The sequence below is a fragment of the Meriones unguiculatus genome, chromosome 7 (assembly GCF_030254825.1).
Source record: "Meriones unguiculatus strain TT.TT164.6M chromosome 7, Bangor_MerUng_6.1, whole genome shotgun sequence".
In the NCBI taxonomy this organism is placed as follows: domain Eukaryota; kingdom Metazoa; phylum Chordata; class Mammalia; order Rodentia; family Muridae; genus Meriones; species Meriones unguiculatus.
This window is the reverse complement of record NC_083355.1, coordinates 120,082,780-120,100,195: the sequence shown is the minus strand read 5'-3', so window position 1 is coordinate 120,100,195 and position 17,416 is coordinate 120,082,780. Positions and strand designations below refer to the sequence as shown.

General features: G+C 55.2%; 1 protein-coding gene across 5 annotated transcripts in view; it reads right to left on the bottom strand.

Moving 5' to 3' along the window:
• Window positions 1-17,416, bottom strand: part of Ptprn2 (protein tyrosine phosphatase receptor type N2) — a 695,760-nt gene that overhangs the window by 12,603 nt on the left and 665,741 nt on the right. For all 5 annotated transcript variants that reach the window (XM_060388289.1, XM_060388288.1, XM_060388285.1 and 2 more), the window contains 4 exons: window positions 15,914-16,033; window positions 14,984-15,150; window positions 10,523-10,576; window positions 8,760-8,824 (listed from right to left, as the gene is read on the bottom strand). In XM_060388289.1, the coding sequence (XP_060244272.1) occupies window positions 8,760-8,824; window positions 10,523-10,576; window positions 14,984-15,150; window positions 15,914-16,033 (406 nt within the window). The remainder of the gene's footprint in view (window positions 1-8,759; window positions 8,825-10,522; window positions 10,577-14,983; window positions 15,151-15,913; window positions 16,034-17,416) is intronic.

The following is a 17,416-nucleotide window of genomic DNA, read 5'->3' as shown; positions in this document are numbered from 1 at the left end:
CTCTTGAAACAGAGAGTTTACACTGTTGAGTTCAGGGATGTGTAACAGAAGTAGAGGCTGGGCTGTGGCCGTGGGCCGTGGGCCGTGGGCCGTGGGCCGTGGGCCGTGGGCCGTGGGCCGTGGGCCGTGGGCTGTGGGCCGTGGGCTGTGGGCTGTGGGCTGTAGCTGTGGGCCATGGGCCATCGGCTGTGGGCTGTGGGGGCCCAGGGCTTTGGGCTCTGGCCTGGCTTTTGTCCCAAGCCACACACATAGGCCACACACATCCTTCTTGGGTTTTCTTTCTACTCTACCCTGAAGAGCCCATTGTTATCCCTGCTGCTGGTAGAGTCGAAAGTATGACCAGCACAGGCCAGGCAGGATAGGCTGGTCCCTAACGGCCACTGGGGAACTGTTGAGGTGTTACTCCATGAATACCAAGTTCTCTTACTTTGCTTCTTAATCCACAGAGAGGCCGTTGGTTGAGAAGTTTACATATGAGCTAAGTACATTTTTAAGACAACATAGGTTTTTTTTTTTTTTTTTTTTAGCTTTAGATAAAAACATTACTCATTAGAAATAAGCATTAAAAGAGCTTTGGTATTAAGGTATTAAAACTATTTTTTATGATGAAAGAATCAATTTGAAGATAAAACAAACAGAGCAAAAACGCCCCCGGTGTGTCTTTACAAGGTTTGCTTTGGTCCCCATGGAGTTAGGTTATTGGAGGCCAGAGCCCGTGTGTGGTTCAGCTATGCTGTTAGCTCATGTCCTTCCGAGTGACTGGGAGTGAGGAGGGCTCCTGCAGCCATCCCCAGCAGGCCCCGACAGCATGCTTCAGAGGATAACCCAGTAAGCGTGCACGCGTTCTGCTGCAGATGATTTTACCCACAAGGCTCTGCTCACAGCTAAGATGCAGTATATTCTTCCCTTAAATCTAAAGAGACAGCACGAGTCCAGTGCTTGGGACAGAAAGGCCTGGTTTTTACAGGAAGGAAGTATTTTCACTGGGGCTGGAGAGACGGCTCAGTGGTTGAGAGCACTGGCTGCTCTTCCAGAGGACTCAGGTTCGAGTCCCAAAACCAATAAGACTTCTAACAACGGCCTGTAACTCCAGACCCTAAGGGACCTGACCCAGGTGGTCTCCTGACCTCTGCTGACAGTGCATGTGTGTCGTACACAAACATCTATGCAGGCAAAACACCCACACATAAAGTAAGAATAAAATAAATCCTTAAAAAGTTGACCCTGTTCTTAGCAGGAACTGAGACAGTGGCCTTTCCTAAGCAAACTCACTAACCTTTTATATTCTAACATAGTTACATTATTTCTCCTTTCCCTTCACCCCTCCCAATCCCCCCACGCGCCCTCCTTGCTCTCTTCACTTCATGGCCTCTCTATTTAATGACACGCATATGTGTGCATGTATGTTCCCAAACGTAGCCTGCTCAGTCTGTATCTCGGTAAACACGCTTTGAATGAACGAAGTAGCCACCGTGACTCTGAAGAGTGTCTGCACTGCAGGAGGGGAGCAGAGTTCCCACACCTATGCCAGGGCGTGTCCGCAGTGTCAGTGCGTGTGCTCAGTGTCAGAGCGTGTGCTCAGTGTCAGAGCGTGTGCTCAGTGTCAGTGGTGTCAGGGCGTGTCCCCTCAGTGTCAGTGTGTGTCCCTCAGTGTCAGGGCATGTCCTTAGTGTCAAGGCATGTCCCCTCAGTGTGAAGGCGTGTCCCCTCAGCTTAAGCGTTCTGTTGGAAGAGCTGAATCTACACAGGGCTGGAGCCATCACAGAGCCAGTGGATTCGGGGCTCCACCCTTCACACCCAGCGGCACAGGCCTGGGCCAGGGATGCTGTGGATGTCCTGAGTCTGCTTTCCCCAAAGCTGGACTGCCACGCTGCCTAAGGACACCAGCTACACTGAGTGCACTGGCCGCAAGCTCTGCAGATTCTAGGAGACATTAACAACAAACAAACAAACAAGCAGACAGACACTGTCAGCCCAGCCACTCTGTGCGCATATCTGTGCGCCATTTGCATGGCCACCCATGCCTCCACATGACATACATGCTCCCTGCATGGACACATGCATGTTCGCATGTACGACCACATCACACGTCTGCATGCATGTGTGCTCTGGTACATCGACATCACACGTCCGCGTGCATGTGTGCCCCTGTGCACGGCTGTTCCACGCCCCGCGCTGTGTTCCCCTCTGTCCTGGCCCAGTGCTGGGCACTTTCCACTTTATACTGATTTATGGCTGATTCTAACTGAAGGCTTACCGAATAATACAAACCAAGCACTTTTTTTTCTCTCTCTGACCTAGATAGCTTATAATCTCCATTTTGCAAAATTTCTGGGGCTCAATGGAGATAAATGTGCTCTATATTCGTCTGAAAATGAAAAATAACAGGACACAATAAGTGGGCACTCTGCCTTTTCCTTTTGAACATATTTGAACATATTCTAAATGATCGGTCTGGAGAAAGCTCCTGGATCTTTACAAAAAAGAACAACCCAGAGCTCTGAGAGCAACGGTTCAAGTCCCGACCCTGCACTGTTCCAGGGTGGGGCCATACAAAGCCTAGCAGTGTTCTGCCTGCTCCCGTGGCCCTGCTGCACAGAACCTGACTGCTTTGGTTCTTACCTGTCTGTGATGTGGCGGGAACTGAGGGAGAATCACACAGTGGCAGAGGTGGCCGCAATGGCAGCCCCGTGAGAGAGCCACCCTTCCTTGACAGTGGCCCCACATCCTACCCCATTCTGCAAGTCAGCGGCCACCGCCCAGTGGCTGAGGTGCAGTATTCCAGGGGCACTCTGCCCCAGGCATGGTGGGGCTAGAACTGCTTCCCGCAGGTAGGTGTGAAGTGTGGGTGCCTGGGAGCTGCCTCAGCTCAGAGCAAGTGGAAGAACTGTACTCCTCCCGGTGGTCCCCTGGCTCTGAGCAGGAATCTAAGTCATGGAGGGACCAGGCCAGGCGCCTGGGGGCAGGGTCATCACGTGGTAGGGAGACTCGGAGGAGAGGGGGAGGGTGGGAGCTTAGGGCAAGTCTGGTGATAGGGTGCCCACTCTGGCAGGGTGCCCGTCTGTTCCCCACCTGTGAGCACAGGTGGTCTCTCCAGGGGTGCTACCTTCTCTCAGACGCTGCCCATTTTGAAGACTGGCTGTGGCCATCTGTGCCTTTCTCTTCCTGCTGGGACTTGAAGCATTCCTGTTTCCCTGCAACCTGCCCCATCTGTCTGTCCAAACTGGATCCACCCACATATGAGCCGGCCGTGGGCACAGCCTTTCCTTCGTGCCAGCCCTCTGATGCTAGCTACTTCCGTAGACTACACAGCAAGTCTGACCCGCCTCTACCCCAGCTCCTATGCCTTCTGGCCCTGTTGCCCCATGGCCACAGGACACATGAAAAGGCCCTGTGGGCGCCTGAGCCACAGCTCTGCGTTTAGAAGCTGCTTTTGCAAAGGACATGGGCTTGACTCCTGGCACACGAGTGGTGGCCAACAACCACCTGTAACTCCTCTTCCAGGGGATCTGATGCCTCTCCTGGCCCCTCCGCACATCAGCCTTAGAGGTTGTCTGTGGGACTGCAATGCCCGGGTTAGTGGGGGAGGGCAGAGGAGAGTTCCCACGCCTCACTTGGGGAAGGCAGGCATTGGTTGCCTGCCCTCTCCCAACCTGGCAGAGTCAGCTGCCACACCACCAACCCCAGCAAGAGTGCGCTGCCCTGTCCGTTAGCAGGCCTTACTCCTTTTTTGTCCTCATAAGGTTTTCACTCCCCCTCCACCCCTTCCCCGCCCCACAGCCCCTGAATAAGCTGATAAAGCATCTTCCAACACCCCTCTTCTGGCTGATTGTGCACAGCCACACAAGCTTTGTCCCAAAGAGCCTGCCCACTTCCCCAGGGGCATAGACGCCCCCCTTTCCCCAATTGAACCAGTTCTCCGGGGCTGTTCTGGGCATGTGTATTTTCCTGCACACTCAGTGCAGAACAAAGCCTTATACTGCACCTACAAGACCCAGCTAAGCCCTCCCTCTAGCCCCAGTCGGGCACACACAGGCAAGCAAAATACTCACTTACATGAAAATAAAAAACAAATCTTCAAGAGACAAAGTCCTGTGTCCTGTGGCACTGAGGGATCCAGGAAGGCCCCAGAAGTCCCAGAGGCAGTGGGGGTGCTGGGCTGGCCTCCCGGGCAAGTCAGGCATCTGGGGTCTTTAGCCTGACACCAGGGTGTCATGGGGAATGGAATGGGAGGGGCAGGGGGCCATGGCAGGGCTGTCTAGAGAAGGGGTTGTTCTCCTTCCCTCCTGTGTCCTGGGGCTCAAACCCGGATTCCAGGCCCAGTGATGAGAGCCTTACAGCAGACAGTGCTCTACAGTGCTCACTGTCCTTCAGGGCTCTCTTGAGATTGTGATCACACTTGCCTCCCAAGGCAGGCCTCTATCTGCTGCTAAGGGCTAACTTCTCTCACAGAAAAGTGAGGACTCTATGACCTTGGATATGATACGAAATTCACAGAAAAGAATTTTTGGGGAAATCATTAAATAACTTGGACAACATCAAACAGTTCTGTTTAACAGAGAACACAACCAAAGCAGCGAGAAAGCCTACGAAGTAGAAAAGGATAAAGGCTGGCGTACTCCCGTAGGGATTAATATTCGGAGTGTAGAAAGAACCAAAGAAAACACTAGGCTCCAACTCACAGACAGGCCAAGCACTGAACCGCCATTCCCCCAATGATACCTGAGCGGTCAGTAAGCCTGTGAGGTGCTGACTGTCACTAGCTGGGAGGGAGATGCATGCCCAAACCACAGAGAGAGGGCTTCACACACTCCAGGAAGGCCAACACCCCACACAGAAAAACAACAGGCAGAAGGTCAGTCATTAAGGAAGAAGTAATGACAAATGCTGGCTAGAATGTGAACATAAGCCAGGCGGCCACTGTGGAGTCAGCACAGGGCCCCCAAAAACTACTCATAGGTCTTCCCAATGACCGGGGTTAGGGCCTTTCGGTGCTTACCCAAAGGCTCCAGGTCAACACTTCCTAGAGATGCCTGTATGCCAGTGTTGCCAGCAGCAGGACTCACACCAGCTCAGCCCAGGGAGCGACCCAGGCGCCCGGGAACAGAGAAATGGACAAAGACAGTGCAGTGCTCACAGCGGCCCCTTCCAGCCTCAGTGAGAAAAGATGTCCTGTTGTTTTCGGGGAAAGGGATGATGCTGGAGACGGCCCTAAGCAAAGGAAGGCCGGCTCGGAAGAGGACTGTTTTCTCTCGTCTGTGGCTTCCTGGTTTTACACACACACACAAAATCGCACATGTGTCCCATGAAGGCAGATGTGAAACTGTCTAAAGGAATAGACATGACTAATGGCAGGGGAAGGGGAGAGTAAAGAGGGTAGGAGGGCAAGGGAGAATTTGCTCAATACAAAAAAAATATATTTATCAAATATAAAACTCGAAAGGAAATGCATTAAAAATGACAGGACCCAGCAAAGGCTTAGCACACAGCACACGGGACAATTGGGGGCCTGTGCATCTCTGCGGATGCGGACAGCACAGCCAGGGTGGCTCAGTGTAGACCTGGCACCTGACCCTACACACACGCCCGAGACAGCTCCAAAAGGGGGTTCCCGAGGGCCTTGCACACGCAGGGAGGAAAACACCCGTGCCTATCGGCAGGTGAGGATGTTCTTGCTCCGTAGCTGACTACGGTCAGGTGGGTGAGAACCCTGTGAGCTGCAGAGCGGGTGAGCGTGAAGACACAGCTGAGGAAGCCAGCTGGGGCACACGGGGAGAGATCCCCAGGCCAGTCACGGCCTGCACACTTACAGGAGAGGGTGCCCTGGGGGCAGTGATAGTGGGCAGAGAGTCTGGGCCGCACACCCAGTACCCACACCCACTCTGACTGTGGGATCCCAGAGCACAGCGCCCGAGCTTGAACTAGCGCGAGCCTGCTCTGGCATATATTCCGCATGGAGACCTGGCCGCTGCTCCCTCCGCAAAGCAGATTTGTGCCTCACCTGGAGGCCAAGGACCCCTCTCCTCCCCAACTCCTGCCAGGAATGTTGCCCAAGCCTTGCACTCTTGTGTGAGCGTGTGTGCATATGTGTGCGTGCAAGCTGGTCCTGCCTGAGTGATCCTCCATGCTGGAGCTCTCTAGGTCCCGGCACTGTGGCAGCTCAGCCGTGGGAGCTTGCACCATTGTCCACACCTTCCGACCACTGGAAGGAAGTAGGAGAAGCCCTGGCTTCTGAGGGTGGGAGGGCTGAGCACACACTTAGAACGCACACACTCAACAAGCAGCACGGCTGGCCACGCACACCTGGCCACGTAAGAACCAAACCCGTCAGAGGGAGAGGCCAAGCGACCCTTCTGAGTGCTGTGGCAGATGTGCGACCGTGATCTCCAGGGCCGCCACCAGTGTGCAGCGCGGCCCCTCCAGAGCGGCCCGTTTGCTTTGATTTCCACGTGCATCATCCATTGTGTGCTTGCTAACAAACCAGACAGCGTGGAAAGAACGTCGATTATTCCCCACCCATTCTCGCCTTGTGCTCGGCTGAGGGCCTTAATCCCTGAAAGGCACATGAATGGAGCCGCTGGGGCAGCTGGACACTGGGGACAGGGCCACACGGCCAGCTTTGCAAAGGCTTTCTTTGCTGCCCTGCAATTCATCGCTTCTAAGAAAAGGAGCTGGAAGAAAGGCCGCACGGCCAGGTCCCTGGGCCTCTGCGCAATTGGTGAATGCTGGGTCGGCAACCCGGGCCTCCAGCCTCTCCAGCCAGACAAAGGCACCCCAGCCGAGGGACAAAACCCAGCGGCCACTAGGGGGTGGCGGCCCAGGAAAGGCCCACTTCGGTCTGGAGGGGCCGCCTGCCCTGTGATCTCTCCTGTGACCCCAGCGGGCCCAGGTCAGGGGATTTCACACTGCAGCCCCCTGGGGAGGGGAGCAGGTCGGCACTGGAAAGAGGGTGAGGGATTCCAGAGGCAGGGCTCCTGCTGGCTCCACCCAGTTCCACACGGATGGGCCTGCATTGTGAGCACCAAGCCACACTTCAAATGGAATCCGAGTCCATGGTAGAAGGGAGCTGGCCAATGGCAGGCCGGGCCGAAGGGGACAGTTGGCCCAGCCCCTGGGCCTGGCCAGCCGACTGCCCTTGCTTATGTCTCTAGAAGTCACTAAAAACCCACGGCCGGACCACGCCAACCCGATGCCTCTCCTGGGCCCAACCCTGGCTGGTGCCTTTGGGGATCACCCATTGGGTTTGGCCTCTTCTCACATGAAATAAATGTTTGCCAAAATGCGCTTTAAAGCACACTGCAGACACAGCCGTAAAGAAAACATGTAGCTAACTCAGTCTGTATCATTCCCAGGGGATTCTGTTTGACAGGAGGAAAATATTCTGTTGGTGGCAGCTAGGAGAGGAAGAGCAAGGAGGGAGAAGCCTGAGCCGCCCTGATGGCGGCTGGCACCAGGAAGGGCACGTTTGCTGGCAAAGGCCGTTTAAGGTGAGTGGGGCAGCATTCGTGGGCGACAGAAAGAGAAGGCGTTGAGAGGAACCTGGAGGTGTGCTGTGTGCCCTGCCCACAGCGCTGCTGAAGCACTGAGCGTCTGCGTCTGCCTGTGTCCCTGTCCCTCCCTGCACGCGGCTAAGCAGGGGTGCCGCTGGGGCTCAGGGAACAGTGCCAGAGGGTATGCCTGCAGTCTCGGGGGTCCTGGCTACAAGATCACTCAGAGCTTCAGGTCTGTGTGAACCATGGCCTTAGCACCTCCCGTGTCTTGGGGGCCTGTGCCTCCCTCTGCCATCTTCTCCTGCCCTCTCTTCTCTGTCTCTCTCCATCTCTCTGTCTCTTTCTCTCTCTCTGTCTGTCTGTGTCTCTGTCTCTCTCTGTCTCTCATTCCCCTTACTTCCTTCCCTCCTCCCTTCTTTTCTTCTTTCTTCTCTCAATCTCTTCTCTCCCCCTCCTTCCTTCCCTCCCTCCTTCCCTTCCTTCCTTCCATCCTTTTCTCTCTTGCTCTTTCCTTCCCTCCCTCCCTTTCTTCCCCTCTTCCTCCCTCCCTTCTTTCCTCTCTCCCATCCTCTGCTCTCTCCCTTCATTTCCTTTTCCTTTCTCCCCAGGGGAAAACACTCTCAGGCAAGCTGGCGTTCCTGTGAACGGTGCAGAAATCCACCTCCAGCATGGGGATGTGTCATGGCGGCCAGGCAAGCATGCAGCATGATGTGGGAAGGGTGCCCCACTCCAGGCAGCGCTGTGTGTTTGGGGGTTCACGTCCTGTTCACAGCTGAGGGAGAGCATAAAGTCACCGGGCTCTGTGCATCCTGCTCAGGGAGCAGCACCCCAGGGTGATGGCACCGGCTCCGTCACACTCACCCCGGCCTCCTTCCTGCACGGTCTGGACTCCATGGGACAAGCGCTCTGCCCTTACACACACAGTGTTAGCGGGTGGCACAGCTCAAAGCCTGGCACACACAGGGACACGACCCCCTGTGAGTGTTAAGGAGGGTGTTTCAGGGCTCGTGTTTGGCCAGGATGTGCTCAGTAGCAGAGTGCTTATCTCGCTCGTGTAAAGCTGGGTTCAAGACCAGTATGCACACACCCCACACATACATGTACAGGTACATACATACACACCACACATACACAGGAATACACACACATACATGCCACCTACATACATAGTCACACTCACAGGTGCACACACACCTTACACACCACACACACACACACACAGGCTTGTGCAGGCAGCAGTGCTCCCGTGACCAACGCACCGTGTCTCACCTTTGGCCATCTTGTTGAGAACCATGTCAATCAGGACGTAGGTTCCGCTCCTGCCTGCGCCATCACTGTCAACAGAAGGAGAGAGAGTGAAAGGACGCCCAACTGAATGAGCCCGCTCAGCCAGGCCAGCGGCCGAGGCTTCCTCATCTTCAAGTGGGGCTGGGAGAGCAAGGGAAACTGTGCTCGAGGGAGGGAAGGGCTGAGGGAGGGAAAGGCCACACACACACACACACACACACACACACACACACACACACGCGCGCGCGCGCGCGTGCGCACACACACACACTCAGGAAGAAGGGCCTCCCTCTCTGGCCGCCCTCCTCTCTTAGGGATTCTTGTCTCAGAATGCCCAGCCTTCACAGGGAGATGTGCTCAGTTTTGTCACAGGGAAAGACACGCCTGCCGGTGCCAGAGGTGCGCCAGGGCGCTTGCCGTGGCGGTCCCCACGGTCGGGACGGCAGGGCAGCAGACGGCCACGTGGTCTGCGTGCAAGGCCGGGACACCCGCCCACTCGAGGCAGATGCCTGGCTGGCGTTTCAGGGCGTCCGCCTTCGGGGCCGCTGTCCGCTTGCCGGAGCACCGGAGCAGCACTCGGGCTGAGCCACGGCTCTGCAGGGTGCAAAGGCAGAGTCCTTTCTGTGGGAGCAGCGGGGCCTTCTCACGAGCCCATCTCCCCCGTGCAGGGGTGGACGCTGAGTCTGTGGGTTTTCACCCTGCTCCTCCATCGAGCGGGCTTGTTCTCACGGCCCTGGCCTCTCCTGAAGACCTGACGACTCACACGTTCAGCTTCACACGGGCAGCTCTGCCCGAGCACAGCCCCACCCCCAATGCTGGAGACTGGACTGAGACTGGACTGGCACTGAGCTGGGCTCTCACTTGCACTCGGGCGTCATGCTGTGGCAGGGACTGCTGCTGGCGTCCTGGAGCCTGCCCTGGCTCACTTCCGTGTGTGGCGCACACTCAGAATGTTTTAAGAAACACTACAGAATTCTTCAAACAAACTGTCCCTCACCTTGGTACGCTCTTGGGAAAGACCCTTTGCTCTGCTTTGTGAGACACAAAGCCTCAGGCAGAAGTATTTGCCCAAAGTTTGCACAGAGTGTGCATGAGTTTGCATGAGTGTGCACACACACGCATAGGCGCACACAAATGCACACACACACACAGGCACGCGCATGCACACATGCACACACACTTGAAGCTTGACTCATTCAGACCTCTTCATTCCGGGCAGAAAGGCTTATTCTGCAAGACAGCTCTGGAAGAGCGCAGTGAGACTGCTTCAGCAGGATGGAGGGTGGACAAGCTGAGGCCGGAGTCTGGTGGACACGGACCTCGGGTCTGAATACCCTGCCCTCCCGCTGTTGTGGCTTTGGCCGCAGAGAGCAGAGCAGTGGCGGCGGCCAGGCTCTGTCTTTGCACACTGTCCCCAACCTGTCTCCAGGCACTTTTCACCTTGTTACTGGGACAGAACCACACACCTGAGCCTGCTGTCCCCAAGTGTCTGTGGCACCCAGAGAGTCTAAGACAAAAGAAGGTGTTCATGTGTGGGCACTTAGAGACGGGAGGAGGCGTGGGACCAGTTAGTGCCTGGACGCTGGCCAACGCCCAGCTTCCTCTAGCCAAACAGAACGGGAAGCCCGGGCTGTCCTCAGGGTCCCTTCTCGACAGCTTCACGCGTTCCCAGCAGCCGGCAAGCTCGGCCCGCGCCGCGGCAGGAGCTAAGCTGAAAGCTCAGTCCAGGTAGAAGTCGTACTTGCCTGCAGTGAACGATTATCGGGCACGAGCGGCCTCGGTAGCACTTGTTAACTTTCCTGAAACAGAAAGAGATAAGACGTACAGCGTCATGCCGGGACTGTCACCCAGAACACCGACAAGCCCCGCACCAGGCCAGAGACACCCACAGGCCACACCAGTCTCGTCGCCTTTGCCACAGCCCATCCTCACAGCGAGGACTTAAGTGTCTAACTCATGAGGTTCGAGTTCAACGGGAACTCAGGAAACAAGCTTTAAAAATCCTTCTTACACGCCCACAGTGAGTGTTTTCCTCCCCTTCCAAGTGTGACTCTGCGTGGTTCTCCAGGGCCACGACTCCTGCAGAGAACTCTGGGTTTTGTCCCTGTGCTCTGAATCTCCTATAGTCTGTTCAGCACAGGGAGATACAATGTCATTCTGTCTAAGAGCCATGTCCTCAAGGCCCTGTCTCAGCTGCCTGCTGGAGGTAAAAGTGTGTAAATATTGGTGGACATTCCAGGGAGCTCAAAATCGTCCTTTCTGCTTCTCCAAGTTGGGGCTTTTTGAAAACCGTCCCTGCGTGCAGGCCCTGAGCATCGCCCCTGAGACAGTCAAGGCCTGGACCAAACCACATCCCAACCAGGGAGCTACTTTCAGTCCACATAATGAGCCCTAAGGCTTATTTATTATGCTCAGTGAAACAACTAAACAAGTGTTCAAAACACATCCATGCTCCTGGTAAAATAGTCTCGCGGGGAGGAGCAGAGACGGGGTCTGAGTTTGCTGGAAGGGGAAAGGTTGCTAAGGGTGCGTTCTCGAATGTGCTGCGTTACCTCTGGCAATGAGGCTCCAATTAAGGAGAAGAAAAGACAATAGAAAAAAGGTTCTTTTTGAACAGGAAATGGAGACTTGTCAGGTCCCCTTGCCTCCAAAGTGCTGCGGCTGAGAGCGGAGAGGGGACTCAGCCAGCAGAGGGGCCAGGCCAAGTGGCAGCAGCTCACCCACCGCAGCCGTACCCTGTGCAGGGCACCGGGGTCAGGCAGCCTCAGAGCAGGACGCCTTTCTCTTTTTCACTTCCACTGCAGAGTCACTAGACTTGGGTATTCCTGACAGAAGCCTGACTTCCCCCTCCCCCACAGCCGCGGAGGCGTGCTCAGAACCCTTAGGGTGAGAGCCTTTTGTGGCCATGAGTGTGAGGTGAGAAACGAGAGGCACTCTCCCTAAGCAACAGCAGCTGACCCATGTGCCAGGAGCCCTGACAAAGGTGGGAGTCCGGGAGGAGAGCCAGGTTAGAAAGCAGAGCCACTTGCCTGTCCTGCTAAGGTTCCCTGTTGGGCTAACCCTGACACACTGAGGCACTACAGCCAGAGCACGGAGCTGACTCGGCTGAGCCTATGCGCTGAACTGTGGCTGAGATGGAACCTGGCCTGGCAGCCACGAGAGTCTGGAAGCCCGGGCCCTGGCCCACTGGGTGGCTTTCCTCTCAGAGCTCGTTCTGCAGTTTCACTGCTAACAGGAACAGCCCCAGCCCCAAGCCCTGACACCCCACCACACACATGCTTGGCTCCTGTGGTCTGGAAGTGAATGCTGGAGGATGGCCGGCCCCAGACCTACTCTCACTGCTTCCCCGATGGATCGGGCTTAGAGGAGTCGCCCAGGGAAACGCCCCGAGCCACCTGTCAGGCCACGGCCTGCTAATGTCTTGGTGCCCTTGGCCAGGTGTGCCCATGACCTAGATGGGACGTCTCCACCCCGTGGCCATCTCCCTCCACAGGACACTCCAGGCGTGCTCCGGACTGCTGCCTTGGGAGGCCTTTGGGAGCTGTGCACTGTGATTTTCACACCCACACCAGACCCGCCCTGTGTCGGCCATTTTCACACCCCGGCCAGGTAGGCGATACGGTGGGAATGCTCTGGCCGTGTAGCTGAGACTTTGTTAACAAAGAACCATGGGTTAGCGCAGCATGAGATACCACAGATAGAAAGCAAAACGTCACACGTGGAGCCAGTGTGTTCTCCGAGGACCTGAGACGAAGGCGTCGCTAATTCCTGAAGATGAGCAATACACACTCGTCTCACTTTGCTCTCAGACAGATCACGGTAAGCGAGGTCTCCAGACTGAGCAGAAATGAATCTATGTGGACTTTGGCAGGAGGATCTCCCCGAGAAGGAACAGTTAGCAATACAAACCAACCCTCGGTCACTGAGTGAGAAGGAGTCGCCATGCAAACGAACAGCAAGCAAAGTCAGGCCGGGTCGTTAGAGGCTCAGAGGGGCCCCCGTGTCCCTGCAGCAGTCACAGTTTCCAATGATCACTTTTGTGACTATGCAACTGGGCTCATATTACTAGCTGCAACGTCACAAAAATGACACTGGCCACCGCTAGGTAGCTGGCAAAGTGAGGGCTGGCCGGGTTGACAGTGCAGCGTTAGTGGATGCGTGGAACACAGCAAGGAGAGCAGGGGGGAGGGAGGAGGGAGAAGGGAGGGAGGGGACAGAGAGAGAGAGAGAGAGAGAGAGAGAGAGAGAGAGAGAGAGAGAGAGAGAGAGGGGACACGAGACAGGGGAGAAGAGAGGGTTGTAGAGCCAAGCCCTCATGTGTGACTCTAATTATCTCTTAGCAGTTTCTCTTTAAAGTGTAAATGTGTGCCCCCTGGGCTCCAGAAACAGTTAATTACACATCTTGGGTGCCTGACACACACCTCAGGCTTGCTGAGAACACTAGGATATTGTTGCAAGACTAGAGCCTCCTCCTCTGAACAAGGTGGGGTCCACAGAGGGGGCTTCCTGCCCACCAGGCTGTGGGCACTGCCACTGAGGCAAGGGATCCTGAGTGTGCGGTCATTTGTGCCAGCTGTCCAGGATTGTGTGAAATGGTCCTGTGCAGACTGGAGAGCAGAACTTTCTGCCTCACTGAAGCCTCAACCCTGGGCTGAGAGCCTGTAATGATATAACAGAAACTGGGTCGTGTCTCCTCAGACTCTGGAGCTGGGGAGACCTGGGGATCCTGATTTTCTCCATGGTGTGTCGGAAGCCTTGAGGGCTGGGGATGGGCGCATTCCCTCCATATATGAACACAGACATGAGACCACACATACATGTGCAAACCCCTGGGATGAGCTTGCAGACCGGTAGTGAGAGGGACAGCCATCTTGCATTGCTGCATCCGCTTTGCCAGTCCTGAGCAATAGGTCCCTCTGTGTGGCTGTGGGGGGTCTGGACTGGGAAGGGTCTAGTGGCCAGGGGTGGGAAGGGAGGAGCTGTGGACAGTGGCTGTTTCAGGACAGTCTCAGGTTTCAGGAAGCACCTAAAGGGAGGGACAGCTGGGCCAGAGCCACTGGCCTTGACACCAAATTCCTGTTCTCTCTCAAACTCCTTCATGGAATTCCTTTCCAAAGAGCAGTTCATTCAGACAAAGAAATTGTATTCCTAGCACTTGGAAGGCGGAGGCAGGCAGATCTTCATGATCCCGAGGCCAGCCTGACTAACATACTTCCAGGACAGCCAGGGGCCACACAGGGACACCCTATCTGAGTTTAATTTTCAAAGTGGACCGGAAGGCAAAAGATGTAAGCTTCAGAATTTGTAACATGCAAATTCAAGCAGCCCAGGTCAGTCTTGCACCATTTTTGTCTCAACACTCTCCTCTTCCACCTTCTTCCCACTGCAGACTCGGGGACAAAGAATTGTTTTTTATGCCATATTGGTGTTACAACACTCAGCGAAACACTGTGGCCTGAGTCCTTGTCTGGGAATCTGCCGGGCACGTGGGCCTGCAGTCAGCATCGTGTGGAACACAGGCCTTGACGCTGACGTGCACAGATGGCTGAGTGCTCACGACCACTTCCGGTGGCACTAACCTGCCCCCACTCTGATGTGCAAACATCACGCCTACCTCACGTTTTGCTTTGTTTTACACTGTCAGTGTGTTCCCATAAGAATGTCTAAGGTTCATCTCAACAGCTCAGTAAAGACACTTTGAGAGGAGACTTTTCTCTTTTTTTGGCTGGCTGACTAAAGCAACAGGCAAGAATAAAGCGCATTAGAAGGAGGCTCCTTCTCGCAGGGCACTAAATACACACACACATGCCCTAGCTAGGTGTAGGCTTTTACCCGAGACTGTCTATTCTACGACTGGCCTTTCCCTGACGGAGTTCCCTAGCCCGGCCGGCAGCGGAAGCAGCCAGACTGAAAACCTGGCTTTAGGAAACTGTATGGAATATAAGCCTCAGGAGGGTTCCGGAGCCTTACAGGTTATGGCCACTCCTCCAGTGGGCTCCAAAGCCTGTCCTCTCGCTGTCAACACCACTAGTGCTGGAAAACAGCTCACACTGAGCGCCTCCTCCACCCTGCCCTCTCCTCTCTCTTCCTGCACAGCGGTTGCACTGAGGAGTGCATTCAGAACCAAGAGACCAGGCCCGAGCTGCGTGCCTCGTTCGCCCATGCACACTCCAACCCATCACTATGCAGCATGCCCTTTGCTTTACCTTCGGAAATCCAGGAGCGACCGCGTGGAGGAAGGGACTCCCTGGTCATACCAACTCAGGAAGTGGAACTGGGTCACCGTGCGAGTCTCGTTGCTTTGCAGGTTCTTCAGGTAAAAGCTTCTCACCAGGAAATCCTGGCACCATATGTGCTCAGAGACTAGGTTGACCTGGTGGGGACAGATCGGCAAAGCACGTGAGTCCAAGACTATGGAATGCAGTGGTGGGCTTGGGGAGAGAGGGGACTAGGGTGAGCAGACAGAAGGTGAGGTGTGGCCAGCCCCATGGCCCCTCCTCACCCTTAGTGTTAACTGGGACCTGCTAGACATCAGGGAGCATAAGATGCAGACGACACTGAGGGGGCCCCTCTCTCGCCCTGGGTCAGAGACGGTGGCTCCCTCGCCACACGCTGTCGGGCCCCTGAGAAACCCCAGGGGAGCCTTTGCTATCTAATTGTAATGCACAGACCACCAAAGACTGCATTCTAGTCCTAGCTTAAGCACCACAGTGAGCGTCTCCCTCTAGTGCGCATGGGAAACCCAGCAAGGAAAATCTGCCCCTCATGACACCGTCAACTACTTTAGACCCCATGGCTCGGGCAAGAAAGCCCACCAGCCTCTGGGACGTGGGCAGCATTCTCTGTGAAACGGACCTTGCTTTTGGATGCTTGTTACTTGGGACTGGCCACCACTGCACCATGGGGTGCTTTTTCTTCCTGACAGCCTTTAGATATACACAGCTGTGTCAGCCTGCATTCATGCCTGAGTTCATCCCTTACTGTGTACGGGTAAGGCAGTGGGCTCCCTGGCTGCACCTGGATCCCTCTGAAATCAACGGTGACAGCCCTCCTCATAGGGCAACGGGCTAGATGTGGTCAGGACTAGAGACTCGTGCTGGTTGCCAGGCCCCTGCCGAGGCGCCCGGTCCCGGTACCTCGTAGACATGGTAGAGGCTGGAGCCTTCGTCAGGCCAGTAGTGGTGGCACTGCCGCACGCCGTTCTCAGACAGGGGTGTCAGCATGACGATGACCGCACAGCCGCTTTCCCACACCATCTGCAGGAGACACAGAGCCGCGGTCACGACCACACACAGCCCCCTTAGCCCTCCTAGGATCCTGAACGCTGCAGCTGCTTCCCCCGCTGAACGCACTGGCCCCAAGCTCTGCAGGTTCCGGGAGACATTAACAACAAACAAACAAACAAGCAAACAGACACAAACAAACAAACAGACAAACAAGCAAACAAGCAGACAGACACTGTCAGCCCAGCCACTCCTCGGCTGCTTATTGACTTGGTCACACTGTGTGTTTCTGGATGGCCTAGATCTCACTATGTAGGCCACTGATGTTGAAATCACAAAGACCTGACAGCCTCTGCCTCCTCAGTGTTGGGATTAGTGGCCTGTGTCTGCACACCCCAAGACTCTTTGGTCCAGAAAAGAAACTTCCTAGAATATAGCGCAGAGCTGACTCTGGCTGGGTGAGGCTGGTGAAAACATCCTGTTCTGGAGCAGACTAACGGCAGTTGCCACTGGGTTCATTTGTTCGTTTGTTCATCTGTTTGATGGTCCTCTTGGTCCACAGGGTTACCGGGGAGCGGGCTGCCCTCCTGTGGGAGCAGGCTCTGAGAATGCCTCTTTTCACGGAGCAGGACAGAGCCCGCTCCCAAACCCTGGGAAAACAATCCAGAACTTAGTGGCTAACTTAGAGGAGCCCCATGAAATCGCTCTAACCACATAAAGACGCAAATGCGCGTGTGCCATGCCGGGAGCCCCCTCGGCCGCCACCCTCCTAAACAGAGCCTGACACTCTGAGGTGCCACCTTTGCGGCAGGCACCGCAGGTGGCTTACGAGGCTGTTACTCAGGCGGGGCCGCTGGAGACTGTGGTCAGCACAGTATGGTCACCTGGAGAGCACTCTGATTTCCCTGCCCGGCCCTGATCCACTTCAGAACTATCTACAAGCAACTGCGTTAACATGTAAAACTGGTATCTAAGTCAGCTTCCACTTCTTTGAAATGCAGATGTAAAAATCTGATTAAGAGAAACCAGAGCTAGGGTCAAATAGAAGGGGAGGAAGGCCTCACCTATCAGTGGACTAGGGGACGGGCACAGGAGGAGAAGAGGGAGGAGGATGGGATTGGAAGGAGACAGGGAGGGGCCACAGCCAGGATACAAAGTGAATACATTGTAATAAATGATAATAATAAAAAATCCGATTAAGATCTTGTTATTTAAGGGACATGGGGACAAAACAAAACGCTTTCTCATCACTGGTCATGTTATTAAATTCCCCCATTAAATTACATCTTAAAAGTCAGGCGTGCACAATGTTTTTCTCCTTCCACATTGATTTATATCCCTGCGGGATGGAAGCGGTCAATACTCTCAAGGCATCTCCCTGTGCATCACTTAGATTGGAATTTAATGGAAACCTCC